The sequence below is a fragment of the Phaseolus vulgaris genome, chromosome 2 (assembly GCF_051622355.1).
Source record: "Phaseolus vulgaris cultivar YP4 chromosome 2, ASM5162235v1, whole genome shotgun sequence".
Classification (NCBI taxonomy): domain Eukaryota; kingdom Viridiplantae; phylum Streptophyta; class Magnoliopsida; order Fabales; family Fabaceae; genus Phaseolus; species Phaseolus vulgaris.
In genome coordinates, this window is record NC_143499.1 from 24,011,471 (window position 1) to 24,036,706 (window position 25,236).

The 25,236-nt window shown below is 31.1% G+C and overlaps 2 protein-coding genes and 1 non-coding gene across 3 annotated transcripts; all 3 read right to left on the bottom strand.

The window, feature by feature from the left end:
• Positions 1-9,010: 9,010 nt before the first annotated feature.
• Positions 9,011-10,960, bottom strand: LOC137810999 (GATA transcription factor 5). The gene is made up of 3 exons (XM_068612535.2): positions 10,409-10,960; positions 9,980-10,266; positions 9,011-9,899 (listed from the first exon to the last, which is right to left on the bottom strand). The coding sequence occupies exons 2-3, from the start codon at positions 10,262-10,264 to the stop codon at positions 9,225-9,227; spliced, it is 960 nt and encodes a 319-aa protein (XP_068468636.1). The 5' UTR covers positions 10,265-10,266; positions 10,409-10,960; the 3' UTR covers positions 9,011-9,224.
• An 8,980-nt stretch (positions 10,961-19,940) lies between these two features.
• Positions 19,941-20,011, bottom strand: TRNAG-GCC (transfer RNA glycine (anticodon GCC)). The gene has a single exon. It is a non-coding gene; the product is annotated as a tRNA-Gly (tRNA).
• Positions 20,012-21,826: 1,815 nt separating this feature from the next.
• Positions 21,827-23,481, bottom strand: LOC137811000 (uncharacterized). Its single transcript, XM_068612536.1, has one exon. It carries the CDS (start codon positions 23,094-23,096, stop codon positions 21,843-21,845), a length of 1,254 nt encoding a protein of 417 aa, XP_068468637.1. The 5' UTR covers positions 23,097-23,481; the 3' UTR covers positions 21,827-21,842.
• Positions 23,482-25,236: the final 1,755 nt, after the last annotated feature.

Sequence of the window (25,236 nt, forward strand, 5' to 3'; positions counted from 1 at the left end):
CTTAATAAAACATCAATGGAGTTCAATGCCTTCCAAATGATGAACCAAACTCATGAACATGAGTGTCATCTCCTTACACAACAATTGAATAGTAAAAACACAAAAATAACAACAAAAGAACAAAGTAAGGATGCAGAAGCTTAGAAAAGATAAGAACAAGACATTAAACTGAATAGAAACACATTATAAAGCAATTGAACCGATTAGATTGGACAAAGAACACAGTCAATCGATTAGAATTGAAGAACAAAGCAAACAACCGAATGAAAATTGATTTTATGGTGCGGAAATGGAAATTGTTCTCGCCGGTTGATTCACTTCGCCGGTTGACTCGAACGGCAGCCTTTGGCCCTCCTATCTTCGCTTGAGAATCGTACTTCCTTGATCAAAGAATCTCTCACCTTGTTAGGGTTCTTAGCACCCTTTATATAGGTTGAAACTAGGGTTTACCTATGTGTTGTTACCCTTGTCTAGGGTTCCTTGGGGAACGTCCTTGCGCCGCTATTACATAATTTTCACGTAATCTGGCACATAGAACTTCCCTTAACTGGAATGCAATGACTAACAGAGTGGTCACCCAAATGTTCTCGTCGGTTGACTCGCTTCGCCGGTTAACTCGAACGGCAGCCTTTGGCCCTCCTATCTCCACCTGAGAATCGTACTTCCTTGATCAAAGAATCTCTCACCTACAAAGACAAAGGGGCGCCTTGACGGTTGTTTGCACTCCGACACTCAAGTCAGTATAAGGGCAAAGAAACACCTAGTGTATAAAGTAGTTTCAGTCTTAGAAACTGTGTACCTTGTTAGGGTTCTTAGCACCCTTTATATAGATTGAAACTAGGGTTTACCTCTGTGTTGTTACCCTTGTCTAGGGTTCTTGGGGAACGTCCTTGCGCCGCTATTACATAATCTTCACGTAATCCGGCACTTAGAACTTCCCTTAACTAGAGTGCAACGACTAATAGAGTGGCCGCCTGGGTACCAACTTGTGCACCTAATCTCTGGCGCCATCTGTTCTACGGGGGCCCTAAGTATTCACGTGCCATGCATGCAGCTTCCCTTGGAAACCCTAACCCTAATGGGCCTTAGCGCCTCCAAGGATTATTTACTCGTGTCGCGTCTGAATGCGCTATACACACCACATGCATGGATCCCACGTGACTTAGGCCTTTCTCATATATGATGTTTTAACTGATAAGTTAGTATAATTCTAGGGCCCACCTTACGTGGCCCAATATAACTGTTCAAACCGTTGACGTCCGATCTCTCCCTCTTCTGGCGAGGCCAGATGTCGATCTCCAACGTCGAGGTCTATGGTACCGATGTCCGAAGACTGACCAACACTCTGATATGTGTATCTAGGACCCACCTTACGTGGCCCAGTATAACTGTTCAGACTGTCGACGTCCGATCTCTCCCTCTTCTGGCGAGGTCTGATGTCGATCTCCAATGTCGAGGTTTATGGTACCGATGTCCGAAGACTGAACAACACCCTGATAAGTGTATTTAGGACCCACCTTACGTTGCCCATCTTTACTATCAGGCACCGGTGTGCGATGTCTAAGGTTAGTCACTGGAATCGATGATCGAGGACTGGTCGGGATAGAAATGGAAGATGAAACAAGAACTTGTGTGGTTGAAGCCATGGAAGGGAAGAACACGCCACTTGGAAGGTGATTGATCCAAGATAAGTGCAAGAATGTCGCGACTTGGAGCTCCCAAAACTCACAAGATAAGACTAGTAGAAGGAGAACAAGTCTCACACAATTCTCTCTCAATTTGAGTAGAATAACTTTTCTTAAAATTCCAAATCTCAATTTACATGAGCATAGCACCTCTATTTATAGTGTGAGAGGACTGAAATTAAAGTGGGAAAATTCAAATGAGAAGCATTTGAATTTGGCGCCTAATACATGTCACAAGGGAGGTGTGACTTGGTTTCTTTCTTTGGCACCTCCTAAAACTACACTTACACCTTCTTTTTATGTCACATGGAAGGTGTGACTTATCTTTGTACATTGGCACCCCTTATATCTATATCTACACCTTCCTTTTATGTTCTACTTAATTTCTACTCTAAAGAAATTATAAAAAGATACATCAATTTATGCTCATCTATTATTGCTTGTGCCCTTGCTTTTAATAATATTTTGAGGCATGATGGATGATGAAATCATGTTTGGACTTGGGCCTCAGTTTGGACTTGGGATTTTTTTGGGCTTGGGCCTCCATATTAAGAACACTAATAGGAAGAACTTCAAATGTTTTGGTCCTTGACCATTCCTCCTATTGATGGCATCTTTATTTGCTTGTTGAGATGATCCTTCAAGTTTAGCATCCTTTGTCATCTTCAAGTGTTTTTGGGTCACATCACTAACCCAACCTGTTGTAAAGGAATTAAGTTCCATGATAATCGTGAGTTGCAAGTGTATTTTATTTTAGTATAATAGGCTTACCTCCTCCTTTTTCACGTTTCTTGCAAAACAGTAAACATAACATTTTCCAACAATTCACAACTAAAACTAAACTAAGTAATAGAAACTAATAACCAATACAGTGAATCAAGGAAACATAGTTGTGTACGCTTTGCGAAAATCATGAGGAATTTATTCAACATTTATTTTTTTGAATGTTCTAATGCTTTGCATATTTGGAGTTGGGTTCAAAAGATTTTTCTTACTTCTCATTTCTCTAATAAGGATGATCTTCTTTCTTTTATTAAGAGTGATGGGAGTCCTTTGGTTAAATTGATTAAGTTTACTGTGATAACTTTTTCTATTTGGATGATATGGCATATGAGGAATTATGCTAGATTTCAGGATACGATTGAGGTTTATAGGGCTATTTCGGTAATTAAAGATTTAATTTGTCTAGTGGGAAATTCGTCTAAGCTTCAATGAAGAATTATATGTTGGATTAAAACGTGATTAAGTTTTTTGGTATTAATACTCGTAGTGGTAAAATTCTTCGTCCTCTTCCTATTAGATGAGAGTTTCCTTCACCAGGTTGGGTTAAAATTAACACTGATGAGGTTGTTAGGGGTATCTTGGTCTTACTACTTGTGGAGGTATTTTCCATGGGAGTATGGGGGAGTTTATTGGTGCATTCTATGTGTTTCTTGAAGTTCAGATTGTTATGGTTGCTGAGTTTTATGAAGTTATACATGTTATGGAGGAAGATCAAAAGATGGGGCTTACTAATGTCTCTGGCTTGAATGTGATTTTGCCTTGGTTTGTGTTGTGTTTACTGTTATGACTAATGTTATGTGGATGTTTCGTAATCAATGGTACACTTGTCTTAATTACTGTGGAAAAATCAGGTTTAGGGTTACTCAAGGGAATGCATGTGTTGATAAGTTGGCTAATTTAAAATTTATTCATAAAGAATCATTTCATTGGTATAATAGGCTTCCATCTAGTCTGTTCTTAGAATTCTTTATTAATAGGTATAATCTACCTATGTATCGTTTTTGTTAACATTTGGGTTTTGGTCTAGTCCCCCCATATTTTTGTATTTTCTTTCTTTTTTTCTCCTTTTAGTAATAATACTTTTTTCATGTGATGATAGATGATTGTTGTTACTTGAGGTGTCAGCTTAGCTGAGATATCTGTAAGGATCAAGAAAAATAGTCTTAGAATAGAAGTGGTACAATTAAAATGACACCGGAATATTTTATTATTAAAGTTAAAAGAGTATATAAATAGAAATTTGGTTATTCAGGTTTCATTTTAAAAAGAATCATCATCTCTCTAAAATCTCCTTTTTCCTTTCCTCTACCTTCTCTCTAAGATTCTGACCACCTCGCTCATCAATTTGACGATCAGAGTCCATCATCTGACTCCTAGCAGTGAATACTACAAGACTACTTGATCAGAATCTTTAATAGAATAAGTTCATTTTTGCTCTTCTCTATGAGTCAAATTTTGAACTTGTTAGGTTTGTCTTTGCATAGGCTTTGCATGTGACTCTTTTAGCTTCAGGGTTAATCTCTGTTAGCTCAGGGTCCTAGTGGTATAGTTAGATTTTTTATAAGGAATTTGTGGTGCAGGTTAGGCTACCATTGAGCTTTTGGTAGTTTGGAGCTCTCAGGGAGCATCTGCTCAAGTTTAGGTAAGGGAAGCTAGTATAAATTTTCAATAGAACCCTAGGCTAGAAGATCAGGATGTGGGGTGACGTGGTCACCAGTTCAAGTTTTGGTTTGCAGGATTTATTGTTTATGAGTAATGTGGTATTATTTGAAATAAGATATGAAAAATGTTGATTTTGATATAGATGATTTATGGTAGAGGATTTTGTTTGAATATGAAAATTTAGTTGGTTTGTGTAGTGGATTAATGCAAGTTACTTTTTAAATGAATGAGTTGTTGAAATTGTTTTGTTTGACTATGAATGGTGAAATTTGACAAAATTATGCAAATTTTTCTGCATATCTCGCTTAAGCGAGAATAAAATGGAAAGAAAGAGGTGTTCTCGGCTTGATTCTCGCTCAAGCGAGAGAATTTTCGCTTGAGCGAGACCTATTCTCGCTCAAGCTAGAATCCCTGGGTGTAAAAAAACTTATTTTTTTTTATTTTTGCTTTTGAAAGCCTAATGTATTATTGTTTATTGTTTTTAAGTGAAAATTCTAAATCTTATTTTAAAATATAATTAAAAAAACTTAGTTTTGTGTTTCAGTGAATTTTGAGATATGTTTGGATTGTTTAGAAAGTTTAAAATATGTTGTGATTTAATGGTGTATTGATGTGTTATATGAAGTGTGTAATGATGAGAAAGTGTGATCAAAACAAAGTATTTTCAGGAAAGAAAATACCGTGTTGAGATTATTTTAGGGTGTATTGATCTGTTAGGTCTCAATCCAATGAGATGATCCTGACTCTACTGATATAATGAAATCATATAGATGAAGTTATTCGGTTGGTGAGAGTCGATGGAGATTCATATGACTTTGTCTGCGGTTTGAAATATAATATGGTCTTTAAGGTCATATGAATTTACCCTGTCATACTAGATGATGAGATGATGAAATATTGAGATGTTTATGCACATGGTTGTGTGGTTTCACCGTGAGTAGTATGACAGGTGCAAGTCTCAGGATTCTAATTTCAATACACGAGTCTTCCGGAAGTAGAGTCAAGTGTCTATGTGTTGCTAGTCAGTAAAAGTTTGACATAAGAAAGATGAGTTGTGAATTTCTTGGATAGATACTTGATGATTATGTGAAATGTTTGAGAAATGGTATGAGACTTGATGAATTTTGTGTATTAATTTGAAATTGAAATTATATAGAATTTTTTTTATTACTAGCTTACCCTTTTGTTTTGTTTTGTGGTTTTGTTTTGTTTTGTGGTTGTTTTCTTTAATCTGTGATAATCGTGTATTTACACGGAAGCAGATGATGTTAGAGGTGATAGAACTCATCAGTGAAAAACTAAATAATGAAAATATTGTATTTTATTTTAAAAATTTATTTTAATTTTATGTAAATACTTAAAATCTTATAAAGAAAAAAACATTTTAAAACATATAAAAAAAATTGTAAACATTTATATTACGTTTATATATTTATTTTAATATTTTATACTGATAATAACCGCTATAACCTCTAACACTATATGTCTAACCTCTAACACTATATGTCTAAAGAAGAAGGAGCCTACCCTAACAACTTCACCACATATTAGACACCGTATTGAATAATTGAAGTTTAATAATTCAGTGTGAGATGTGGTTTCAGTAGATGATAATTCAAGTTTTTTTTTCAGTAGATGATAATTCAAGTTTTTTTTTTAAAAATATTAATTTGTAGGAGTTTAAATTGTATGTCAAACTGTTCTAATCTAATTTAGAATTAACATTTTCTTACTCAAAAGGAATATAATAATAATAATAATAATAATAATAATAATAATGAAAGAATATATAAGAATTTATAAAATTATTTTTTTTAGAATACCAATTATAAATTATATCTTAATTTATTTTATAATTTTGTCATGTACTATTTTCTATTTAACTAGTCAAATGTTAAAATTAATACATTGTATTAAAAAAGCCACATTCACCTTATTTTATTCCATTTTCATATCTTAACCGGATGATCATATTTGAATGTAAATAATTAGTTGGGTAAAGATTTGAAGATAAAGTTAAACTTTGGCTAACCTCTTAACAACCCAATATTCTTATAAGAATAAATTGAGAATTATTATAATTCTCATAATTTTATTTGTCCTAACCCACAGAGATAAAACAAAATTATGATCATATTAAACTGATTCTCCAAGGTATATATAAACATGAAGCTTCTGGCAACAAAATATTAATCATGTATGGAGGTAAAATTAATCACTCTAGTAACCTTATTGGTTGCATTGAATACTAAAATTTGAAAGATTACCTACTAAAAACCAAGGCTACCAAATACAGATAAAGTTCCAAATAATCAATTCTCTTAAGAGACACTAAAATTAAACTGAATGAAGAAAGCTTGAGTAAGTTGGAAAACAATGTGCAAACCTCCATCCTTTTTTATCTTAATTGGTTACATAAAGCTTTTTCTTTTCTTACCTCTTAATCCCATCATTAATTCTTTATCACTCAATTCACTTTAAATAGATACAATTATTCACTCATGTGTTCTCTAAATTCAAATAAAATAATATTTTATTTTCAAAATTTTATGATTGTCACTGAAATGCTACACAAAGATGATGGAGTGTCATCATTACTCATTTGATTGACTTTCTGTAACATCATAAGCTGAAATTAATGGAAATAACCTCATACATAATCCATCATAGTCATAGGTTCGTCTAACTAGAATGGTCTGGTTGCAGCCACTTAAAATGCTAATAAATACAGCTATGTTGGGATGATTTTTTTTTTCAAAAGAAAAAAGTAATTTATTTTCAGATAGAATTTAAAATATTTTATAATAAAATATGTTATTTCGTAGAAAAATCGGAAAAAAGGTACATATTACTAATTAAAGCACTTAAAATTAATATATATATATATAATAAAATTTAGAATTTTTCATGTTGTTTTATCTTTCATATCTAAGTTTTATTCTTTTCATATGCGTTCAAGTTATCAACTCAATTGACATTGAAACTGTTTCAACCTTTTTCTTATTGATGTTTAAAAGTTTTTATAAGTGAATTGTAGTTATTTTTTAGTTCACACTGTCAAGATTATTTGTTGTTTTGACATGCTACTATTATTTCTCATCCCATAATAGTGAGAATTTTGTTTGTCAATCTCAGTGGTATTTTCAGTTAACAAACACAAACTGGGTTATTTTCACTTGATGTTAGTTGAAGTTATTTTTTAGCCAACATGAATTATAGTTTTTTACCATATATTAAATTATTGTACTATATTTGGAATGCAGATAAGATTTTTTTAATTAACATTAATTAAGATTATTTTCCAATTGATATTGTTAGAATTATTTTTATGTTGAAAAAACTCTAATGAAATTTAGTAAAAATAAATAAATTTAATCAATATCAATATTAATTGAAAATCTTTCTCAACTAATATATTTATATTATTAAATATGGTTTAATAATAAAATAATTTTACATTTAATGATGTGTTAAAAAATTAAAATTCAATAAATTAAAAATATTTTTTTTATCAAAATAGTTAAGATTAAAAAATTCAAACTGTCAAGTTTAATCATTCAAATGTATTTGGATGTTGAATTTTCAAAAACTATCTAAATTAACTATGCGTCTTTTTGTGAAATATTAAGATGGGAGTAGTCATGATGAGAAGAGGGGAAGTTTAATTATGCCTATTATTATTTTTGAAAAATAGTATGTATGAAATTTATGTTTCATTTCTGTTTTTCTGTTTCCATAGAGTGACAAGGGTACACATACTTTGTTCACAACCGTTCTTCCATCTCAAATATTAAGTAAAGAATTTTATTATGAAAATTTACAATAAAAAAACATGATATTAAATAATTATTATAGATAATTAAAATTTCACAAAAAATAAAATATTATTATTATTTCTTTTTACAATGTTAAAAGAAAAAATATCTATAATTTTAATAAACTCAGTCAACATAAAATGAGTCGAACACTGAAAGAATTATTTAATAAACTAAATGTTTATATCATTGAACACAAAAGATAAAAACATTAAAAACAATAAAAATAATAAAAATAATCAAATATATATATATATATATATATTTACTCTATTTAAAAATGTGATATTATTCATTCATATATCAAATCAATACAAAAATTCTCTATTAAAATTGAAATAATTTTAAACGAGAAGAGTTTAGTTGTGAATTTTATATGGAGGAGGATGTGTTGAATAGCACAATGGTATGTTGGGTAGGAAAGATACCGGGTTCGTGTGTGGGATCAGTGGCAGATGGAGGTGTTTTGTGTGTGTAGCTTTCCTTCATTACTCCTCCATAATGATAGTTGATAAAAACATAAATGACAAACAAAACCCAAATGTCATTATTTGGTGGAACATTTTCAAATTATTGAGATTCGTATTTGGCGGGTAATAATTCAAAATCTGGTTTTGCAACAGAGTAATGGTAAGAGATGGAATATAGTGGGTGTATGAAGGGGAAGGAAAGTAGTTTGTGTGATAAATAAAGGTGGCGCCCCAGGAATAGGCGAGTCCAAAATCTAGTGTCGCATAAAAATCCAAATAAACTTCAAATTTAAGAATACTATGCCCCCGACACGTTCCTTCTCACTTGTTGGGAGTCATCATGCCAACCGAAACCCATCTTTCTGCACTTTCACAAACTCTTTAGGTTTCCAATGTACCTTCAGCTTACGACACTACCCCTCGTTTAACCACTTCTCGTTGCGTTCTTTCATTCACAATCTTCATGCCTCTCAACGCCCATACCCAAACAATTTCATTCAAAACCACCCACTAACCCTCCATACCCAAACCCATTACATTAATTATTGTGCGGTCAGAATAAAAATAAAAGTTAAAAACAAATCAAAACTAACAATAAAAAGGTAAAAGAAATAACTTCAATATCAAAGTCACCTAATCAGTTACAAAGACTAACACCTACAGCACTCAATACAAGGAAAAAAATATACACTAACTCGGTTCCCATTGAACCGGGTCTAAAGTTTGCCCTACCTTCTCTAATCTCTCTCTACCTAGTCTTTTCTCCTTTTTTTTTTCCTTTTACTTTTTTAAAAATTAAAAAAAGTAAATCAAAATTTGGGAACAGGAGCAGGTGTAAAACCATTTTCAGTCCCAGTTACCATCTCCTTCTTGTGCCGCATCTCGAGCACTTTACGATGATGATTGGAGTGTAATTCGCTGGAGAATGTTGGGCTGCAAGCGGGCCTATATTCGGGTAGGAGCCGTCCCGACTTGAAGCGGACCCCGCATGCGTTACAGAGCGTTTTTGGGCCGAGCGGCCCAGTTCGCCACTGAGGGGTTTTCTGCACGCCGCAGTGACTGCACCGTCGCGGCGCCAGGGTGCCCACACTGTCGGAAGAGTGTTTTTTCTTCGGCTTATTGGGTTTGGGCTCGGAGCAAACGTGGTCGAGGCTACGAGGGATGTTGGTGTAAATTAGCAAGGGGCTGGAAGGGGAGGAGGAGGAAGATGATGAGGTGGTGGTGGTGGAGCTAGAGGAAGATTCGGTGAAGGAAGGGGAACCGAGCGGCCAAACACGAACACCGTTCCTGCTTCGCTTGCTTCTCGCTTTGGTCTGAACCGGGGTTTTGAAAGTGAAAACTGGGCTTTCCAGTTCGGGCTTTGGCTCTTTCGCCGCAAGGCCCGTCGGGTTGCTCTCTGTTACGGTGGGGAGCGCCGCAGAGAATTCCGAGAAGGATTCCTCCACGAAATGAGACAACCACTCAAAGTCGGCCACGTCATCCGCCTGTAAAAATTGCAACTTTCGTCAACCACCAACACAAAACAGATAAACCTGGGAAGAAATAAAATTAAGAAAAAAAATACCAGAACGCTAAGCTCGGTGGTGGGCACAGAGGAATAATCGGGTTTGAAAGCATAGGGTTCTTGGCTTGGGTTTTCTTTTTGAAGGGATAGACAAACCGAGTCTTGTTCCTTCTGTTGTTCTGGTTCTTCTTCGACGTGCGAGAAGTCAAGAAGGTCGTCCACGAAAAAGTCGTCGCAAGTGGTACCGTTTTGCACACTGAACTCCTCCATGAAGGTTTCTGGACTGAGTTCTACAGTCATTTCTTTCCTAAAATTGCTCTTCAAAGCTGCTTCCATGCACTCCATGCCTGTTTCAGTTTAACATCAAAATCAAGAGCATAGCCTAATATAAGAAAAAGACCATAGACTTTAACAAACACCTGAACATTTGCTGTGTTTAGAAGAATTGAGAAAAAGAAATGGTAAAAAGAGATATTAAATAATGAATACCTGATGAAGAGAGATAGGAGAGAAGGAATATAGAGGGGAGATATGTAATGAGGTAGGGAGGAGAAGAAGAGAGATAGAAGAAGAAGAAGAAGAAGAAGAAGGCAAGGGATGAAATTGAGAAGGTTGAGGATAGGGAGTTTGGTAAAGCATTGAATGAGGGATAAAAGCGTCCTGATAATTACTAAAAGCGCCCGTTTCTTTCTCACTCTCCACTGTCTCTTATTCGCTTTTTCCTTTCTTTATAGTATTTATACGTTTCAAATACGTTTGTATTGTGTACACACATAACGTACATACATGCTCATAAACAAATGAAATGATCCCTAAATTTTCTACCCACAAATCTCATTTGCGTTTTGGAGGGGTAGAACTACCGCCACAGTAACTATCCAGCAGTGAAAGAACTGAAACAAGTTTGATGTATAGCATGTAATAGAAGTGATTTCCCAGCGGAAGCCAAAATTTGTGAAGACCTAGGAAACCACAACTTAAAAAAAATGATCCTTCTTCTCTTTTAACTTTTTGTTTTCCTCTCTGGTAGAAAACGTGAATATAAATTAACCTAAATACCTGCCTTAAGTGGTTGCGTCTATGCTTGATTGCTTGTCGCCGCTCATTTTGCATTTGGCTGTTTCCCATCTAACGTTACTTTTCCCGCTCTCTGTTTTCTAATTATCGCTTGCCAAAGATAACTCCATAAAAGGCTAAAGGCCAAAGCAGATTCACACCCTAATCTTATTTCAAAACACACGTGAACTTTTCCTTAAGTTTTTATACATATTTTTTTCATAGGTTTCTCCACAGTAATGAAAATCTAGTATGTATGTGAAGGCAGAGGTTAATTGAAAGCATGTCAGAGTTATGGTCTCTTAATACAAATTTCATGTTGCCCGTCAAATACATTTATTTGTTTATACACTAATACGTATATATGTATATTCGTATCAGGGTAGTTATGAAGTATATTCTTTCACCAATTAAACCACACCGTTTTTGGTTTTAAAATTAACCCGCTTACAATAAAAGAGTTTAAGGTTTGAAATTTGAATTGGAGGGTAGAATAATTGTCAACAAACCTATAAATGTTCCGACAATGACTGTATTTACTTCACGGGAGTATTGGATGAAAAAAATTAAATTCTTATTTCTAGGATTACTATTATTAATGCATCTTCTTCTTAATATTATTATATTTGATCTTTTTTATAACGTGTCAGTTTTTTTCTTTTATATTAAATAGTGACAACAATAACTGGTGAAATATTAAATAGTTTTTATATATTTCAAATTAAATATTTTATTTTATTCAATTACCTTTCATGAAATAGTTAGAAGGATAATATTATTCCAAGACTAATATTGAATAAATATAAAAAATATTCAATGTCTGATAAATAAAATTGTGAAAAAATATTTTGATTTTAAAATGGCATCCTTTGACCTTACGCTAGTTTGCATCTTTTTTCCTTTTTTTCACCCAAGATATTTTTTAAATAACTTTCTCACTCTCTCTATATATATATAATGAACACGAGTATTTATTTAAAATACCGTTGAAATAAAATTGAAAATCAATTTAAAATATTATATAAAAAAAAAACTGAAATGAGACGTAGAAACAGATGAAGAGAGTACGATCTGATTACTTTTTTTTCTACTTCCAAAAGAAATAAAACACCGTTCAAACTCAAAACCAATTAGATGAGAGAGTAATCCTTAATGTAAAATAATTATAGAGAATATATAGAGAAGAGTGTAAGAATATTTTAATAAAAAGTTTATTAGTTATTTTATTTTTTTGAATATATGTGAAAAAGTTTTAAATTACTGATAAAATGAATATAGTATTTAAAAAATTTAGGTATTTATTTGAATGTATAACTTTATTAGGTGATAAGTTAAGTAAAAGTGAAGTGGTTGAAATTCCCAGTGTGTCCTTGATCGTGATGATACAGTTTGAGTTTGGATTTGGGACATGGCATGACTTAGAAGCAAAGTGAGTTAAAAAAGTGAGCCCAGCAATGACACCAACTCAGCTTTTGTCTCTCAGTAACACTACTGACATTATTCCTCACTCCCCCTTCCTATTTTAATCCATAATAACCACTCTCATGCCTAAATATTCATTCATTCACCATGATTAAATATTTTAATTAGCCTCAATTAGGTTCACTAATTAAAAGATACAATAAATCAATACCAAGTTTTTATACTACTTTCTTTTCATACAGAAACTACTTAAACTGTGTGCTTATGAGACAATTATAGTAAAGCATTTTGTCTACTTTTTTTATCCATGTACTTTAAAAGAAAATACGGATTAAGAATATAATTATTTTTTTCTTATATTAAAATTCTTTTAAACTTTATTGAGCTTCTAAAGTCAACTAAAAATAATATCATATCAGTTCACAATATATATTTTATAAATTAATTTTATAACATTAAATTAGATTATGTAAACTAGATATTCATAATATATATCTTAAAAATTAATTTTGTAAGATTAAATTAAATTTAAAAAATTTATTTTTTAAGATAATATCAAAATTATTTAAAATATATTTTAATGAGAATTTGTTTAATATGTCGTAACGCTTGTATTCAACTACGAATAACGTTATTCTTCCTTTTAGCATTTATAATAGATATTAAAAAAATTAAAACCAAATTAAATAAAAAAATATTAATATTAGTATCACGAGTTTTGATAAATTAATAGTCTTCACATTCTACAAATAGATAATGAACTATATTCAGAAAAAAAAATATTAATATTAGTATCACGGGTTTTGATAAACTAATAGTCTTCACATTCTACAAATAGATAATGAACTATATTCAAAATAGGATGACCCACTAAGAGCACATTTATCTATACCTATCAAGAAATATTTTTTTTTCTTTGTAACACACTATAGAAAAAATAGTTTTAATGAGGGTTTATTTTTATATTATCTAGGGTTAAAACCTCCATTAAGTCTGTTAAATACCATGGGTTTAAGAACTTCTGTAAAATACTATGGGTTTCAAAACCTCCGTAAAATATCATGGGTTTCAAAACCTCCGTAAAATACCACAGGAATTTAAATCAGGTTAAAAAACCTCCGTTATTTTGTTGAGGTTTTAAGAAAAAACCTCAATTAATTAAATCAATTCCTAAGGTTATGTTAACCTCCGCTAAATAACCTCCACTAAAACCTTTTTTTCTTGTAGTGACAGTTTTATAACAGTTATTTTTTTTATACACAACTCACACTAAAAAAATTATTAAAAAAATTTAAATTATTTTTTATTATTATTAAATAATTTTTAAATTAGTATCTAATCAAGATTTTAACTACCAATATAAACTAATTTAAAAACCAAAATTTTTTTAGTCTCTAAAATATCTCTAATTTAATCACTATATTAACTAATTATTTTTTGAAAAAAAATTGTTTCTATTTTATGATTTTTTATTGTATTTTATTCTATTAATATACCTTATTTTATTATTTTATTATTTTCTTTTTTAAATTTTTATAATTATTTTTTTAAATCAATTAATTACGTTATAAAATTATTAAAATATTTATTTATTTTATATCTTAATAAAAAATATTTTATTTATTTATTTAATAATATAAACAATTAAATAATTATATTTTTAAATAATAACTATATAAATTTTTATAATACTTTTACAACAAGTTATATATTTTTAAAATTATAGTAATTTTTAATTAATTATTCGTAATAATAAAATTATATATATATATATATATAATAGAAATGTTTTGGCTAGTTTATTATAATGCTAATAACAACTGTCAGAATTTATTAAAAAATACAATTTAAATTAAATTAAATTTTTACATAATTTATTTTATCTTTATAATAAATGTCAGAATGATAAAGAAATATTTTTACTTTTTTTTTAATTCTTAAATGCAGTTTTAGAAATCAAAATCGATTTTAGTAAATTATCCCAACACAATGCTGTTGAGTGTAAGAAAAACATTAACTACAGCTGTTGAGTATTACAAGTTGTGTTATCGACGGAATTGACTTGGTATACCACCAAGGCATGGTTTATGCGTTTGGCGTAGATAGAAATTTAGGTTGAAAACTTTAAAAAAGGCATTAGTAAATTACTTATACACGTAATAATTTATTTTAGATAAATGGAGAGGTAATTTTTTTTATACATTGTCAAATATAGAATGAAGGAAATCGAGTAGGACAAATCAAACTTATTTGGATGAAAGATTTTAAATTTTAATTAAAGTATGTTTATTTTGTTTCCAAAAAAATATTTGGATAAATAACTTCAAATTTCTTAAAATAAATATAATTTAAATGTTGAAAAAGTATTTTTTAACCTTAATTAAAACTCATATAAACAATATATAACACATTTTCAATACATTTTTCTTGCAAGAATAAACAATTTATAGTAATTACATCACAGTGTTGACATTTTTATACCAATATTACCACATAGGAGAGTGATGGACCAGAAAGAAGAGAGAGAGAAAAAAAAAAATAATATTAGAGGCAAGGTAAAGAAAGAGTGAAAAGAGGGAGAAATAATATAAAGAGACTAAAGATAATAAAAGAGAGAGAAAAAAAAATAGGATTAAGAGTCGCACATAATATTAAGAATTACCCATATTTTTTAAATCTGAAATTGCACATTATTTTTAATATTCGAAACACTCTTGTAATTAATAGAATTGGAATGGTTTGTTAATTTTTTTTCATTTAAATAACTTAGTTTACCATAAAACATTTTAAACTTTTAAAAATACAAATTAATTTTTTTCATCCCAATATATTACTAAAGTCAAATTGAGTAACTTGATTTATTAAAAGCTCTATAGTTGTTTATTTAATTTTAGGAATTTAATTACAATGCATTTATTATAATTTAATGATAAATTATAATTATTGTTATCATTTATTAAAATACAATTGAAAAAAAGAAACAAGCATAACTAAAATCAAAGGAACTAATATTAAGTTTAGTTGAAAAGTTAAAAAAAATTGGTAATATATTTTTTATTAATTAACAGAAAAGAAAAAAAACTTTTAAAAACAAAAACTCAATTGTTTGATTTCCACTCTTAAGTTGTTTTCAGATGACCCACCTACCCAAGGTCGTTTTACATGTACATGTATTGCAATGATTCAGCATCCAACTGATAAGTGACTTTCTTCACCAATTTGCGATTTCGAGGTCACCTTATTTAGGTCTTTTTTTTTTACCTTATCCAATCAACTTCTTAAGGTTTAACACAACATTTCTGTTAATATGCTCGAGTGAAATTTTTTCTTGTGTCATTGTAATATGAATTTATACATGTTATTATTCTATTATTTCATATTAGTTCTCGTGTTATAAAAACTATAATTGTTTTATTGGATAGCTTTTAGTTTAAAGAATTTTTTGCTAAACTAATTTTTTAATCATTTTTTTATCGAATATACTTTGTATTTTATAATTAAAACATTGAGCAATAATTATGTGTATAAAACATTCATATGACGTTATTATGCCCATAAGAGAAATAAAAAACAAATATCACCTGAAAATTCTAAAAATAATAATGGAGAAATATTACTTCATCAATATCTTAATTTATGTTTTAGAGGCTTCTGAAATTTAAGAAAAGAAAAATATTAATTATTTTTAATAATATGATGTTTATCATTTTATGAAGATATGTGATGTGTTATTTTGATTCTTGTTGGAAATCCCACATCGACTAGAGATTAGAGTCTTTCATAATATATATAAGTGGGTGCAAACCTCACCTCATTGAGCCGGTTTTATGAGGTCGAGTTAGGCTTAAAGCCCACTTCTTAACATGGTGTCAGAGCCATTTCGAGCCTATCCTAACGAGTATTTGTTGGGCCTATCGTGCCACCCGCCATCGGGTCGTTATCGGACCACCCATAACATATATCTCCACGCACGAGTTGGTAGTCTCGGCGTGAGGGGGTGTGTTGGAGATCCCACATCGACTAGAGAATAGAGCCTTTCTTTGTATATAAGTGGATGCAAACCTCAACCTCATGAGCCGGTTTTATGAGGTCGAGTTAGACTTAAAGCCCACTTCTTAGCAATCCTGAGAGAAAATATCATAACTTTCAAAATATCAAATTATATAAATCAAGACATTATGTAACAAAAAAGTTAAAGATGATGCTTACATTAAAGGTTATGTAATAGATACAAGTAATCCTGAATATAAAAAATTAAAAGTGGTTGTTATCAATGGTATTCTTTATGTGTTAAGTATTAGTAAACATGTTTAACATAATTCTTTGGAAAGATAATAAGTGTACTTTGTTGTGTTTGTTTTTTTAAGTAGATAGATATGTGATTTTTTTTTTAGTTTAGAGAGTGAATGTATTGAATTGATTATCTTTATATATTTCAAATAAAAATATTTTAAAATTAATAATTATTATATTATTTTATCCTTATGCATTATATTTTGTATAATGAGAGGTATTCTACATGGAGCATGACAAGACAAAATGAATGTGTTATGTTCTTTCTGTATTGTATTTTAGAGTTTATGTATATGCATATTATTTTAGAAACTACTGATTTTAGGATAATTTTATTTAGTGGATATATATTATTTTTCTTAAGTAATATAATTAGTTATTATATTTTATAATTCAAATGTTTAGTTTTTTTCCCTATGATTATTGAAGAAGAATTCATCGTTTTTTTATTTAAAAAAAAACAATTTTAATATATTTATCTTAAAAAGAGCAATTATGTTTAATCTACCGCCTATGAAGAATTGGATTAGATTAAGTAAATTTTATTTTTAACACAAATTTTTAAGTACGATTTTCTTTAATTAAAATTTAATTTCTGTATTTTAAAAAATCTGTAATTTAGTTCCTAGTTTGTAATCATCTATCATTTTTGTTTCTATTTTATTTATTTATTTTGATTTCTTTATTTTATTATTGATAATTTTGTTCGATGTTAATTTAAAAAATATATTAAGTCATTATTAAGTTATACTTGATAACAATTTCTATCTTTATTATCCTTTTCTACGTATAATATGTTGTTCTCAATCTCACCAAAAATTACGAAAAATTGAACTAAAATAAAGAGAAAATCTATAGAAAATTTTAAATTAAGAAATTTCAATTGGATAAAAGTAATTCAATAACTAAAATTATAAAACATAATTTCATGGATTTTGTAACGTATAAAAAGGGGTAAATTATAAAAAAAAAACTATTTTAAACATATAATGAGGTGTGATGTCATTAACTAGAATGAAAAGATGAACCACAATTTACTTACAATTAGAGTTTGCCTATATGGGTGAACTTGTCTCGTTATGTTAACATCAGTCTCTTTTGGGCTCACATTCACATAAAATCCATATTATAAAAGAAGATTTGTCGTATAGTAGGCATATTAAATAAACTTTAATTTTAAGAATTCACATTTACCCTCACAAAACCCACCGGTTATGTATATGAGTTGACTCACGCGCTTGAAAGTATAAAAAACTTACATTCATGATTTTATTAAAAAATGCAAACTCACCATTGTCCATAACCAGTTTAGAACTGCCTAGATGTGGCATTTTTATTAGTTTTTCATCAAAAAATATACCAACTCACAGTCTACTTAGCTAGGAATCCAATTGTTTTCTATGTATTGCAAATACCAATTCAGATACTTACTTAACAACTCCTTTTATTAATATAATAATAATAATAATACAGGCAATGATATTTTAACTTCCTAATATATTTTTACAATTACTTGATATTTGTCTTTCATCTTTTTATCCAACTATAAAAAAATATTTTTTTGAATAGGGAAATAATTCTTTAACGAACTATTAAAAAATACATTCACTTTATATCTGCTTTTTTTAATAAAATAATAACTTTGAAGTTGTCAATTAATGTAAAAAAAGAAAGGGTTGTGAACATATAATTTTTCGTTTTAATAGTCACACTATTCTTAAATGTAGGTTGTTAAGTAGTTGTTAGTTGTTGAATAGTAAAAATATCATTTTTTGAATATTACAAATATATATAATTTTAAAGTATTATTATTATTATATATTAGTAAAACAGAGTTGGTATGTGGTTTTTTAAAGAAAAATTTAAAAAAAATCTCAAAGTAGTTATTTTCTATTTTTATCATTCTTGTGTGGAAAATTCACTCTTGTGAAACCCATATTTAAGAAAAACTCATTTTGGTTGGACGACAAAAGTGATACTGTATGGAGTGTTGATTTAAGAAGGATTAGTAAAAATTATAATTTATTTTTTCAGAGCAGTTTTTATATCACATCGAACTTACCCTAGTCCTAAAAGAGAAGAAACCAGCAAGAAAGGAATGAGAAAGGAAACTCCTACGCACGTGAAGCCTGACTCCAAGAAAGAGTGACAACAGAGTTGGAGATACCATAATTTGTTGTTACACACTTGAAAATTCCTCGTTACATATGGTATCAAAGAATTATTATTGCTACATAAATGAATAATTTCATTATTCAAACACACTAAACTAACATTATTGTGCTTTATATACGACTGAGAGTACTTTTTTAACCTATTGAAATGTGTCTGAGGAATTTTGCAGAACATTTTTGATGTAGTGAAGGGTAAGGATATTGGGTTGTTGTGTTTTGGTAGCGTAAGATTGAAAGAATGAGTGGTAAAATAAGTAAGTTGAAGTTAAACGTAGGTGGGTGTGGGTTGTATGGTACTACTCTGCTCTTGTTGGCTTGAGTTTGTTTGTACGTAAAGGCAAAAAGCGATAAAGAATACGGAACTTTGTGGAGCTTCCAACTAAAGGCTTTTTCCTCAGAAGTAAACACCAAGAAAGAGTGAGGAAGTGAAACAATCTTAGACTATTAAGGAACCTCACTCAATGTTATTTACTATATCGTCTTATTCAATTTAATTACACTCTTGTTTTAACTAGTTGAGTTAATCCAATATTTGAAATAATATAAGTATAGGAGCACTTGTAAATTAATGGTGTAGCAGTAGCATCTAAGTATGCTAACTAAATAAATTGAATGGAAGGTGAGACTACTTAATAGTGCCACCATATCAGGACACATTTCATTTCCAGCAACTTTAAGAAATAACAAAAGTGGGAAACTCATGACTCGGTGATAACCCCAGTTAGAAGATTTTATTATTTTCTCTTACATATATAATCCTCATTTGTTGATTCTAAAAAAAATTATTTTATTTTTTAATTAGATAATTTAATTCAATATATGGCTATTATTTACGTTGTTATAAGAATGTCAAATCAAAACAGTGGGGTAAAAACATATTTTTCCTGTATATATACATAAATAATCTTGGAGTATTTACATTTCATAATAAAGAATAAACATGATGTACTAAATATTTCTCATTCATGTGGTTGTGGTTCACAACATTGGATGAAAAGCACAGTTCAGCGAGACAGCGACACAACGAGGCAGAGAGTTGACAACTACTAGCTTTTACAAAAAAATAAAAAACAAAATGCACCAGCCGGGAATCGAACCCGGGTCTGTACCGTGGCAGGGTACTATTCTACCACTAGACCACTGGTGCTTTTTGTTACATATCTATCTTGTTTTATTTTTAATCATAGTATTATGTTGAGATATTTCATATTCTTCATCAGATTTCGTAAGTTAATTTGTACAAACAAAATACTTTCATCAGTTCTATGTTTTGAAAATGAATATATGAACAATGAAATATTGAGATCTCAATATTAAAATTTCTTGACATTTTTTTTCTTTTCTTAATGCATCTTATCACATATTGTAATTACACCTGAATATATTTTGACTTTATAAAATAATCTCATTTTTCTTTCTTTTAAAAAATAAGCCTGTTTTTTTTAATAAGAGGGGAGGCTGATTTCCTTATGTAAGTTACTAATTTGTTTTTACTTTTGTGTAGTTTTATATTTAATTTTTTATTATATTTTATTTTTGAACGGGGTTGGAACCAAGAATTCAAGTTGTTTCTCTTTTCTGCCTTCTCGATTGGTCGATATACACTCTTATTTCTCTCTAAGCAAGCTCCTCATTCTTCTTTTCTTCCTTTGCTTCTCGACCTCCACAAAGTCCAGACTCGGATGACACCCGTAAAGAACACTCCGACGCTCAAGTCAAATTTAGTATTCGACATTCGATATTTTAAGTACTGTATAATGACGTACTTGATTCTTATATTTTGTGCCTATTTATATGATTGTGATGGACCTTTCTTATTGGGTCATGTTAGAGAGTTGAGTCATGTTTAGAAGTGTATTACCTATCTCTTGATTGTTGATTAGTCTCACTACTTCTGCTTAAACGTAATTGGCTTTGTAATGTCGGTCAGGTCATAGTCTCGGTCGTGCCGATTAGTACTTGTACATTTTTTTCTTTGTAAGAAATAACTTTCTATTTAATTTTATTTTTAACAACTTATAAAATCCTCACATTTTAATTTTCTTTTTTTCTTAAACCCATAGGTAGACCCTTATCTAAGTCATTTTGTTAAACAAACTCCATGACCAGGTTTGAAAACTGTTAATGGACTACCATCTGAGCTTGATCCAAGGCCGAAGTTGGAGCTACTTGAAGATGGGTTATATCTTATTCGTGCTAGGCCTTTAATGGCTTTTACTTCATGCATCCCCATAACTGGCTGAAATGACTGAATTACCCTGTCCACTTTTCTCTCTGTGCACCTCACAAACCACTTCAACTGCTTTTGTGCCATCACCGCTAGAGAAGAAGAAGAAGAGAATGAGAACGTTACACTTAGAAGAAGAAGTAAGCAAAAAATATTTTTTTATGAAAAGCTCATTTTAGAAAAACACATTTTATAAAGTATTATATACATTCTGAAAAGTTTGTTTTAAAATTTATGGAGTATATTTTATAAATTCTGTAAAACATGTTCAAGAAAGAATCCACAAATTACTTTAAAGAAAAGTAAAATAATAATTTTGAAAATTGTTGGGCGTAGAGTTAAAAGTCTAATTTAAAAAAGTACATTCATTAAAAGTCCTAAACCAAGAAAATTTATTTGCCAAACCTATTGTGCTTATCAAACCTTAAATTCTTCATAATTTAAAAAGACTGTTAAAACTTAACTTTGTGACTAATTTTTTTCCATACTTTATAATATGATTCTTTGTAGTCATGTAATGTTTTTACCAATAAAAAGCAAGTGGTCATGCAATGTTGACGACTAGTATTGAATGGTCACGATGCATTCCACATGGTTCACGTGGCTGCAAGTTGCAACGTCTGCGAGGGACAAAATCTTATCGTTGACCAAAACCCTCTCATAGACTCATGTATTAGTACATTATTTAAGATTTAAGATAAGATATATCATCATCATAAATCAAGAAGGAGAAAGTAAAAAAAATAAAAAATTATTCAGTAGTTGAGACAAATCTGTTACACTGTGCCAATGACTTCTGTTGTCCACCTTGGCAGAAAAAGAAAGTATGAGGACACCTGTACAAGCAGTTATCCACTAAACTCACGTTCGCAGAATCGCGTTTCAATGTTAACAAGGGCCGAGGAATCCCTCCCACCAAGTAATTCCCCCTCAACAGAAGCCTCTCCAACGGAGTCACCCCCGTTTTGGGAGACACCGTTTTCTCCGCTAACTGGGTCGCTATTCGCCCTGTGAACTCGTTATTCTCCAAGGACAACGACGATAACTTCGGCATCATCGCCATGAATGACGGCAAAAACCCCTCAAGCCTGTTGTTGCTCAAATCAACCGCTATAAGTCTGCTCCGCGACTCCACTCCCTTATAAGGTGCTTCAACCTTCGTGAACTCGTTGAAGGACAGCGTCAACTGCTGCAACGACGGAAGCTCGAAGAAAACCGAAGGAATTAAACCACTCATTCGGTTGGAGCTGAAATCCACCACCTGCAACCTCTTCAAATTCCTGAAGCTTTCACTCGATAAGACACCGTTTAAATTGTTGTTCCGAATTGATATCTGAACCAGCGAGACAGGGAGCGAGGCCGATAACTCTCCCGCGATGGAGTTATCGCTGAAATCGAGGTATTTAAGGTTTGTGAATGTGTCAAAGTTTGGTAGGTGGGTGTTGAGATTGTTGGATTGGAGTTCGAGTCTTTTAAGGTTGTGGAAGCCTTGTGGGATTGTTCCTCGTAGGTTGTTGCTGTCGAGGTAAAGCTCTTCGAGGCTGGGGAGTGTGCCGAGGGAAGGGGGTATCTCGCCGGAGAAGGAGTTGGACGAGAGACTGAGTCGGCGGAGGCGAGTTAGGTTTGAAAAGGAATCAGGAATTTGGGCGGAGAAGTTGTTTTTGGAGAGATCGAGTGTTTGTAGAAAAGGAAGGTTCCACGTGAAGGTGAGAGAGCCAACATAACCCGCTTGGTCCAGCGCAAGTTCAGTGACTCGACTAAGGCCTGAAACGACGACGTCGCATCTGAAGCCGCACGTGAATTTGTCGGCGAATAGGTTGTCGCAGGGGTCGAGGGTGAAGTCCCAGGAACTGACGCAAGAGCCTGGGATCACCGAAGCTTGTTCCAAACCTTGCTTTAACTCCTTGAGAACCTCTGCATCTCCCCAATGTGTCTTCGATTCAGCACCCAATAATAGACACCAAATTGCGATGATCGTAGATAGAGGGACACAGAGAGACCCCATTCCTGCTTTCCACTTTTTGATTTTGATGGCGATGGAAGAAACGAGCAGAGAGAGAAAGGTGGGTTTTTGTGGAGCGTAGGCTTCTTCCACTTTTGGGTGAGTGGCTTCACGACAGAACTGAACTCAGATGCTTGTCCGGTGCACCAACCTTTTCTAAATTCACATTATTTTTATTCTTTATACAAACAAGAAAGGTACAAACCCTTTTTCTGGCAGTTTGTACAGGGTTTACCCAGTGTTGTGGATATTTATATGTATGAATCTTGGATTAGTAGTACTTTATTTATTTATTTAAATTTAGCCGTTATGTTTCCTAATAATTTTATAATGATTATGATATATTGAAAATTCATATATTTTATACAATCCTATTATAAACTTTAATAATATTTATTTAATAATATTTATTTTCGTCGGTCAGTTGTTTTTTCCTCAAAAGCAGATGATGTCTCCTCCTATTTTTTTGGTGGTTTTTGCTCTCTCCTTGGATGGTCGAGAGTGGTTTCGTTGAAACAGAGGGGATCCTATTGGTTGATTGCACTCCGACGATCAAGTCAGTACTGGACTAAGAAACAATAAGTATGTAAAGCAATTTAAATCTTAGAAACGACGTACCTGTCTAGGGTTCTTACCACCCTTTATATAGGTTGTGTCTAGGTCAACTCCATGTCCCACGAGGATCTTTTCTTAAGTGGAATTAGCGAGGCATCGTATGACGCGTTGCACAAGCTTAGCGCAGCCGCTGCACAGGACTTTCCTCTTCCTTCTGGAGTGCAAAATCTTAACAGTATGGCCGCCAGGGTACCAACTCATGCCCCAGAGCGCTGTGGGGCCATCTGTTTTATGGGTGTCCTAAGTATTCACATGTCATGAATGCAGTCTTTCCTTGGAAACCCTAACTCTTATGGGCCTTAACACTTCCAATGATTATTTACTTGTGTGTGCTAGGCCTGAACGTACTATACACACCACGTGTATGAACCCTCCCATGATTTAGGTCCTTCTTATGTCTGGATGATAACTCATTATTATTTCTGGGATTCACTTATGTTGCTCATTAATGTGACCAAACCACCAAGGTCCGATGTCAAAGTCCGACGTCGATGTCTGAGGTCTGACCAGTACAATATTATTATTTTAATATTTTTTTATATCATTTAATTACAAATTTATTTTTTATTATGTATATTTATATTTATATATATTCATTATATAAAAATTGTATATAACTCTCTTGATTTGATTGTTAAAGTATAATTTTTCTTTATAGAAATGATACTTTGAAAATCATAAAAATTGTATGCTATGATTTAGATATAAATATATATAATAAAAAATAATTAAATGATATAAAAAATATTAAAATAATAATATTAAGGATTATAACTTCATATAAAAAATATATCAGTGTGAATATATCATTACCTTTAACACCTTACTCGGTAGGTTGGTGAATATTCAGGCAACGTGGTTGTAAAGTCCAACTTTCGTTTGCACTTTGGGTCCCAACGCTAAAGCTTAGTTATTTGTGCTTTAGACATTTTTATCATAACTTTCAATTTTCGCAAACTCATTCAAATCACTTTTCTATCTTTTACAAATATATAATTTCTATTGTTGCTTCCAACCAACCATTGCTAGAAAACACAGGATTTGATAGATTAGGTGTCACCCTAAGTCATACATTTGGTACATGCATCATTTCTTCACTACAACAATAGTTATATGAGCAACAATTATGTAAATCCAACTTTTCTTTAACTTCTATCTTTTACTTAAATCTCACACTTATCATTAACCCAAAAACATTGTCATACACTCTATTAATTAATTACGCTTCAAATTGTCATATTTATTTTAAAAAAATATTCTCTTCTTCTCCGTTTATCTTTAAATTTAAGAAAAAATTGTCTATTTTTTATTTATTTAATTTATAATTAATTTATATATATATATATATATTATAAAATATAAAATGAAAAATCTTATAACTATTTTATCATAATAACAAATTATTATATTTCTTAATTTTAAAAAATTAAACCACACTTTAAAAGTGACGAGATGATTATTTATTTATAATTATGAGTGGGATGGAACACAAAATTTCAACATGAGATGCTTGTCAACCTAAAATTGA